Below are 9134 nucleotides of genomic sequence, written 5' to 3'. Positions count from 1 at the left end.
AACATGTATTTGCCTGTTAAAAATTTACTAGGACCACATTTAGCGTTTGAATTGACATGTGCATGTCAGCTGTACACCAGATTTTAAAGACTGCATAAAAGTAACTTTAAAAATTGTTTAATGTTGAAATATTAATACTTTATACCGAGTTTTAAATATTGTTAGCCTTTTAAGGTGGGTATTAGAAAATACAAAATTATATATTTATGGCTTATGCTACTGGACATTACTGTTGATTACTAAAATTTTCATTTACTGCTACTTCTCTAGGCCTTCCTAGAGAATTCTATTCTGTGAAGGAATTCCTAATTCCTTCACAGTATACATCATCTAAGAATTTAAATTCATTTATTGACTTACTTGCAGCCTGGTTTCCCCACATAAGCCTACATAAGCCCCACACAGCAGTAATCTCTTGTTTACTGCTGTATTACCAGCACCTAGCATGTATATATATTTTGTTCAGTGCTCCCTGCTTTGGTTACAGTTGATCCAATTAGCTGAGCCACACTAACACAGGAATAGCATGTACATTCCCACCATGCTTCAATCTGCTATTTGTAGGAACCTGTATTATCACAGTATGGTTTTAGGTATAGGTACAAAAACATGAAATGGTCCTTAAAACAGTTAGAAAGCATTTTTTTTTTCTGTCTATTTCTGCTTGAAAGGCTATGTTTGGTCCTAATATGTCCTTAATTGCTTTTTTCAATGCATTCTAACTGCCTTTTTAACAAAGTGTGTTTTAGCAGTGTTTCTCAACTCATGGGTCCTGACCCCTTGGGGGTTCTAATAACCCTTTCACAGGGCTTGCCTAAGAAAACACAGATATCTACATTACAATTCATCACAGTTATGAAGTAGTAGTGAAAATAATTTTATGGTTGGAGTCACCACAACATGAGGAACTGTATTAAAGGGTTGAGGACCCTGGACTCAGAGCCTTTAGATGTAATAACATCCAGCTGACTTTTTTTTTTCAATAGTGGGAAATTAAACCCAGGGCTTTGTGTGTTACAGGCCAGCCTTACCACTCCACTGTATCCCCATCCTCTAAAAAATTTCATTTTGTGACAGCATCTCAATTGCACAGGTGGGCATTGAATTTGCTGCAAAGCTCCAGCAGCCCTTGAACTGGGGATCCCCCTGCCTCAAAGCCCCTGGGATTGCAAGCCTGTGCTGGCGTGCTCAGCTAATGATATCTTATTTTTGATGAGTCTCTTACTCTAGCTACAGCAAGTGATGTCAGTTTCTAACCAGACTTCTATTTTTCAGTGGCTGTGAAGCCCAGGCTCATTCAGAACTTGCTGTGTAGTTTGGGATGGCCATGAACTCCTGATCTCTGTGCTTCCACCTCCCAGATACTGGGAATACGGCTGTGTGCCACCATACCCAACTTACAGCTTCATTTTAATTTTTTTTTTAAGACAGGGTTTCTCTGTGTAGCCCTGGCTGTTCTGGAACTCACTCTGTAGACCAGGCTGGCCTCGAACTCAGAGATGCACCTGTCTCAGCCTCCTAAGTTCTGAGACTAAAGGTATGTACCACCACAACCCACACATCTTCTATATTCTATTCTTTACATCTTATTTTTATAATCTTATTTTTATTTGATGTGCATTAGTGATTTGATCACTAATGCCTGTGTGAGGGTATCAGATCTCCTGCAACAGGAGTTACAGTTGTGAGCTGCCATGTGGGTACTTCAAATTGAACTGGGTCCTCTGTAAGAGCAGCCAATGCACTTAACTGCTGAGCCATCTCTCCAGACCAGCCCGCCTCCCCTTTCTGATTTTTAAGCAGATGAAACAGCTGGGCATGGTGGAATGGACCTGTATTCTCAGCCCTCCGGGAGTTCTGGACAAGGAGGATGGAGGGTTTGCAGTCAGCCTGCACTGCATAGCAAAAGCTTGCTGGAATAACCTAGGGCTGAGAGTATGGCTCAGTAGTGGAACACTGTCCAGCTTGTTCCTAGAACTGCAAAGGAGGAGGGAATAAAAGAAACTCAGATACAGCAAGAGTGGATCTTCAGTAACCGGATCTAGGTAAATATCCAAAAGAACTGAGTTACAGATTTTGGGAATGCTTAATTAGCAATGGGAATTTTTCAGCAGGCTGCTGTTTGGCTCAATGAATTTAGGCTCTCTGGCTTCTTTGGAAGCCTTAAAGCTCTAGGCTGGGAAACCTTCTGGTAGTTTTCAGTTTGTTTGTTTCCTGGAGGCCGGGAAGTATCTTTCATTTAGTTCTCAGCCATGGCTTGCAGGTCTCCCAATCCCAATGTAAAACTCCCAGGCCTACCTTGGAAGACCTCTTCTGCTTCTCGGCTTCTTTTCTGCTGATCTTCTTGGATTTCTTGTTCAGTGCTTCAAAGAAAGACAGAAAGAGCAAAGCCAGATGTTTCTGGGGGCCCAAGTTGTGGTGAAGTGGGAGGAGCAGAGGGGGCTCTGGGAAGTCTCAGGGTGGAGGAGAGAAAGAGGGACTTCCTGATGAATCACACTAGGGAATCAAGCCAGCAGGTTCTTGTTAGCCTAGCTTCAGACCTAAAGAGCTATGTGCTCTGAGGGGAGGCCAAGAATAAATCCAAGGGGGACCTGGGACTTGTCAGTGGCATCTGTTTAGAGACCCAGTCTTTGACCTTGCTAGCCACTGATCGCTGCTTGATCACTCCAGGTGCCCCTGTTTTAGTTTTAACCTTGCAGGTACAAGAACACTGCCGGCCTCTGAAAATGGACTCAGCCTTTTGCTACTGGACACATCTGTTACCTATTGTTGTTGTTATTATTACTATTATTATTATCAAATCTCATAGCCAGGTATACCTGACTTGAACCTATATAACAGCTATGATCTTTTCCTTGACAATCAGTTCTCTCATCTCCCAGAAAGAGTTCTATCAAAAGAAATTTTTCTATGTTTACAAAACAAAAAGTCTGACATGGGGCTGGAGAGGTGACTCAGTAGTTAAGAGTACTTGGTGTTTGTTTCTGGTTTGTTTCTCCACAGACTCACAGTGGTGACTCACAACTGCCTGTAACTCCAGTTTCAGGAGGTTCCAACATCCTCTTCTGCCCTGGGATGGTACTGGGCATACACACAGTGTATAAGCATACACGGAGGCAAAAATACTCATTCACATAAAAATAAAATATTTTTAAATATCAGCTGGGCATGGTGCTACACACTTTTAGTCCCAGGACTTGGAAGGTAGAGGCAGGATCTCTTGAGTTCAAGGCCAGCTTGGTCTACAGGGTGAGATCCAGGACAGGCAGAGCTATACAGAGAAACCTTGTTTTGAAACAAACCAATAACTAAATAAAATAAAAAAGGCTGGCATATCAATAGTAATTAAAGACCATTGATGTCCCCTCTTTTCCCTCTTGTGACTTCCCTAATATGTCTAGACTAGACAATATTTCTGTACCCAGTGACGTGCAAGCCTGCAAAGAGTTACTAGTTGTGAGCTTCCACGTATGATCTGCCTCTGTTTGCATTCTGGCTCTGCCCATTAGGAACTAATGTCAGGAGGCTCCAGTTTCATCAGTTGTAAAATATAAATAAAACAGGAGTGACCTCACAAAATGGAGCATGCTGTGTGTATTAGTATTCCGGTTACAGGAGCTGAATCGGGCCTTGTACACGCTAAGCATGCACTGAGCTTCGGCCTAGCCCTTTATGATTAGGTCAGACCACGAGATCTGCAATGCCAGACTTCAATGCCCCCTGTAACTTCCCATCCCAAGGCAAAACTAGTTTATTGCAGACTCATTTCTAGCCCGTGGTTTACCTAAAGTTTCTTTTGTTGGATTCTATGATTCATTAAATTTCATTAATGCTAAATAAAACCAAGTCCACCAAGCATCTTGACTTGAGACTTCCTCAGATCTCTGATACACTAAACTTGGTATCAGGGCAGTGGCATGCAGAGCTTTCCCAAACCCAAGCACTCAAGGACACTGTATTTCCCTAGGAATGAGCGAGAGAGTGCCATAGCTGGGGTGGTGACAGCCAGAGCAACAGGCTTGACATATTGTACTCCCTCTCATGGGTCAGAGCCTAGAGGCTGGGTCCCAAGGCAGGCTACTTACCCACGATAGAAACAGAGGAGAAATCCAATGAGTTCATGGAGGAGTTACTCTTCAGACTCCTGTCATCTCCAAGTGTCTCCTCGAGTACCAGGTGGCTGTAGACGGTGAGGAAGCACAGGAAGCCCACTAGGGTGGCCAGGAGTAGGCGGGTGACATCCATCCTGAGAAGCCTAAGTTGGGCAGGAAGGTGATCAGTGGTGGGTGGGAGAGAAGCTGGTGCTGAGGGAGGTAAGCGCCTCCCGGCCAGGCCCTCTATGTGTGCGTTTGGGCTGGTGCTGGGACTCTGCTCCACAAGTCTCTCAGCAGGGCCGGAAGTGTAGCAAGGCTGAGGGTAGGGGAGGGAATGTTGATATGGGGAGATGACAGAAAAGGAGAGATGGGGGGAAGAAGGAAAGGGAGGGAAGTAGGGAGGGAGATTGAAGCAAAGGGGACAAGAATTCATTGTGTTGCTTTGTGCTGTCCAGAGGGCGGAGTACTGACTCTCTGTGTTTCTTTTCTTTCTTTTTTTTTCCCCTCCTGTACAAACAACAGTCCCCAGAGACCTTAGGCCTAGGCAGAGTTGTTGAAAGTGCCTCCTGACCCCCAGGAGTGCCTCACAGAGGCAGAGGTCTTTACTAAGGTAAAGAGAATACAGCTAACAAGTTAGAGCTCAGGGAGAAGGATGAAGAATAAGGCTCCTGAAGACAAGTGTATGTCATAGACCCAATTCCCTGCTGACCCAGAGGAAACAAATGTGGGGAGAGATGTGTCAGGGCATGACAACGGAAGCTAAATGGACTTTTTTATTTGCTAGCCTGAGTTTGAAGGGGCAGATGGATTTTTAGCAGATTTCTTTCCTCAAATGCCTCCTGTCACTATAGGATCCCCACCCCTTCCCACCCTACTGCCCCATTTCCCTCTGGGGTTTTGGAAAAAGCTGGGTCTGTGTTTCCAAGGTTCCCTCCACCCGAGGTACATGGATTGTCAGAGAGAAGAGAGTAACATAGGTTGCTCATTCTGATCCTACCCACTCCTACCCTCCTACCTAGGCTCCCTCTGCAGCTCCCTGGCCAGTGCCAGCCTCCTCCTCTCTGTTCTCAGTGTTTGATGTCAATGTGACACAAGTCAGAGTCATTTGGGAAGAGGGAAGTTCAATCGAGAAATTGCCCCTACCAGACTGGCCTGTGAGAAAGCCTGTAGTACATTTTCTTGATTGATGATTAATGTGGGAGGTTCCAGCTTACTGTGGTTAGTGCCACCCCTGGGGTAGTGGTCCTGAGTGCTATAAAAAAGCAGGCTGAGTAAGCCATGAAGAGCAAGCCACGAAGCAGCACTCCTCCATGGCCTCTGCATCAGCTCCTGCCTCCATGTTCCTGCCTGATTTCCTCTGATGATGGACTGTGACCCAAGAGTTGTAACCAGAACAAACCCTTTCTTCCCCAAGTTTCTTTTGGTCATGGTGTTCAATTGAAGCAATAGAAACACTAACCAAGACAGTCGGCATCAGGTTTTCCGCATGTCTATTATATTGCAGGAGAAAACCCAAGCAACTGCCCTCCACCCCTTCCAATCATCTTGGAATTGTAAGGGACAGTCCTGACCTTTAGAAGTCCACCCACCCATGTAGCTCCAATGACAGTTCTTTTGATGGCTTCAGATCTTCTTTTTCATCACTGGGCACTGCCTGTCATAAGCTCACCACCAAATTGCTCTCCCGAAGTCTCGTTAGTTGAGAGTGGGCTCTGGCCCGACCACTGTGCTTTTCATCTTGGCTCAGCCTTAATGAAGATGTGCAACTCTGGACAACACTGCTTTTTGTCAGGCTCTGATTTCTTTCCTGGTAAAGTGAGAGGAATGGACTACATCTGTGGGCCATTCTCACGCACAGGCTAACTCTTCAAAACAACAGTGACAGGTAGAACACGTGAAAGGAGGGGCGGTAGCTCAGCTGGCAGAGTAAAGAGGGTTCAGTTCCCAGCACTACATAAACTGGGGATGGCAGCATACATGTATAATCTTAGTACTTGGGAGAATGAGAAACCCAAGGTCATCCTTGGCTACATAGTGAGTTCAAGGTCAGTTTGGGCTGTTACTTAAAACCCCATTCTTTGGCCCAAAGCATTTTTGGGGGTGGTGGTAACACGAAACCACAAGATCAGGTCTTGCCTGATGACCATCTTACACCTGGATTCTCACATAAAATAATGTTTCCCTTGTTATTTTAAGCTAGTATGAGTTGACAGTTTTCTTCTCAACCCAAGGTGGTTTTTGGGCAGGGGGTAATTTGTTTTGGGTTTGCATTTTTTTTTTTTTCCAAAGAAGCTCTCACTATGTATCCCAGGCTGGCCTTGACTTCAGAGTGCTGGGATTGCAGGTTGGAGCCACCAGACCCAGCTTTTAACCCAAGGCATCTTAAAGATGTGCTTTCCTGTCACCTGCAATAGCATGGTATATCACAGGTGGTTTAGATCTAAAACAGACTTCAACCAAAAACAAAACAAAAGTCAGAGTTCAAATTTTCTGTCATGGCAATAATGGCTGACATTTTTCTTCTCCTATCTCTTCCTCTATCTTGCCTTCGATGCCCCCTTTCAACCTGCAGCAGAATAAGCTGGTATATTAGGCTGCCTTCAGGGCTTGTATTTTACAAAAGAATCCCTTCTCTTTGAACACCATGGTCACAGTGTTCATAGTGAAAGCCTCACAGACACAGAGACATGGCAGCTGAGACTGGCTGAGCAGACACCTGCTCCAGAGCTAACTCTTTCCATCCTTGAAGACCCTCTCCCAATGGAGTGTTGAGTAGAATCATCTACACTAGTAGAAATCCCCTCTTCCAGCTTTCCTCACTCACAAGATAGGTACAAGTGGCCTTGACTACAGGAAGTAAGTGCAGAACTTGACTATCCTGTAGGCCTTCATCCAGGAATCATCTTCCCTAGAAAAGAATCTTGGTCTCTGTCTTCTTTTTTCCATCTTCTCACCAAGTTTTACTTTATGTTCCCCCAAACAATTTCCTTGTCTTTTACCCCAGCCTCACTTTTTGTTGTTGTTTTGTTTTTTCAAGACAGTGTAGCCCTGGCTGCCCTGGAACTCACTCTGTAGACCAGGCTGCCCTTGAATTTAGAGGTCTGCCTGTCTCTGCCTCCCAGGTGCTGGGATTAAAGGAGTGCACCACCACTGGCTTCACAGCCTCCTTTTCAATGGAACAGTCTTCACACAGCCTGCATCCCCCTGCTTTTCTCTCCATCATGGATCACCTTGTTCATCTATCCTTCCTTCCTCTCTCTCTCTCTCTCTCTCTCTCTCTCTCTCTCTCTCTCTCTCTCCTCTACACTGCTCCTGGCTCTGTCTCATCCTTCCTCCAGGGCCCAGTCCAAAGGCTGTCTCTAGCATGTCTTTCTTTCAGCCAGGCCAACCCAAAAAGTATGCTCTCCCTTTTTGAACCCCACTTTGCTCTTAAATTCAATGCCATGAACATTGTCCAGTATCCCATTGTTCTTTAATTGCTCACAGGGGCTGTTCTCATCAGTTAGACACAGCTCTTTGTATAAAGTAGGTAGAACAGTGAAGCTGAATGTCGGATCTGTGGTTGGACATACGTGACTCCATCACTTTCCAATTATGTGAGTGTAGAGGGGAGAGGTCCTCTCAACCCCCTCTTAGTTCTTATGTGGGCTCTTTGGCTGGATCTAGGAACCCAATTCATTGTATAAGAACTGATTAATAAGAGAAAAGGCATAAAGTTTTATTAAATTTACGTGTATATGAGGATCTTCACAAGAGCATAAAGTCTGAAGAAGTGCCCAAAGCAGGATGCTTTTATATTCTCTAGACAAAGAATAATAAATTTGTATGGTAAAGACAAGACAACTGGCTATCTGGATGAGAGGAGTCAATTAGGGGACTGTTGCTAAGAGTGCTGAGGGATATATGGGGTGAGGGATCTCCTGAGGCAAAGGGGGTGCTGCAATTGAGAAGCTCCAAAAGGCTTGCTGAGGTGGCAGGTAGACACCAGGGGATGAGACTTGTAAATGATGGTAAGCAGCTTGGACAATATTTCCAGCTGAAAATGACTAAAGATTCGTGGGTAGGAAAACGACTTAATCAGAACTGCACCATGGGGGGGGGGGAATTACTCTGGAGGCCACAAGGGATGGGAGGACTAAGAAGGGAGGGAGGGAGGCACTTCGGACAGAGGCTGCTGTTGGACTCAGGGGTTCCTACAGCCGGCCCCTTGCCATCTTCCCAGCCTTATTTTTCTTGAGTTATTTTTTTTTTTTACATGCACCACATGCTCGCTGGAACTGAGTGTTTAGAAGTGTAAAGCCTAGTCAAGCTTAGCGGCTTCCTGGCCCTGGTCTGAAGGCCATTTCCCCCACTTTTCTCTTTTAAACTTGTTTGTTTGTCTGTTTGGTAGGTTGGTTGGTTTTGTTTGTTTGTTGTTTTGTTTTTAGACAGGGTCTCATACTAACTCAGGGTGATCAGGCTGGCCTGGAACTTGCAGCAATCTGCTTTTGCCTCTTAGATGCTGGGATTGCAGGTGTGTACCACCATGCCTTTTTTCTTACCCATTACTTATGCCTGACTATAGTACTTAGCTTATTTTATTTCAATTTATTTATTTATTATCTGTTAATGCTGAATTCTCAACATCTGTGTTCTCTCTACTTCAGATACCTTTCATATATTCTGTGAACTAATGGCTTTTACTGTTTTGTTTTGTGTTATTGGTAGCACTGGTGAGATAACTTGGGGCTTTACATAGCACTCTACGACTGAACTATATCTTAAACTCATTGTTTTACATTTGCAGTCCTGGACTCACATTCCTGTAATCTTAGCATAAGGGAGACTGAGAGAAGAAGATTCCTGCCTGCTCAAAAGAATGTAAGAAACACCACCACACACACCACACACACCACACACACCACACACACCACACACGCACGCACACAGACCCCTGGCAGTCTGATGTTAACAAGCAGGTGTGGGGCTGGGGTGTAACTTCGTTGAGAGCTGCTTGTCTAACAAATAGGACTTGGATTTTCCCACTTCCCACTCCATAAA

General features: G+C 44.8%; 1 protein-coding gene across 2 annotated transcripts in view; it reads right to left on the bottom strand.

The window, feature by feature from the left end:
* Positions 1-9134, bottom strand: part of Asip (agouti signaling protein) — a 28854-nt gene that overhangs the window by 9017 nt on the left and 10703 nt on the right. For both annotated transcript variants that reach the window (XM_034495511.2, XM_034495512.2), the window contains exons 2-3: positions 4086-4255; positions 2299-2363 (exon numbers count right to left, since the gene is read on the bottom strand). In XM_034495511.2, the coding sequence (XP_034351402.2) occupies positions 2299-2363; positions 4086-4255 (235 nt within the window). The remainder of the gene's footprint in view (positions 1-2298; positions 2364-4085; positions 4256-9134) is intronic.

This window comes from Arvicanthis niloticus, chromosome 2 (genome assembly GCF_011762505.2).
Source record: "Arvicanthis niloticus isolate mArvNil1 chromosome 2, mArvNil1.pat.X, whole genome shotgun sequence".
NCBI classification, from domain to species: domain Eukaryota; kingdom Metazoa; phylum Chordata; class Mammalia; order Rodentia; family Muridae; genus Arvicanthis; species Arvicanthis niloticus.
This window is presented reverse-complemented; position numbering and strand designations above follow the sequence as displayed.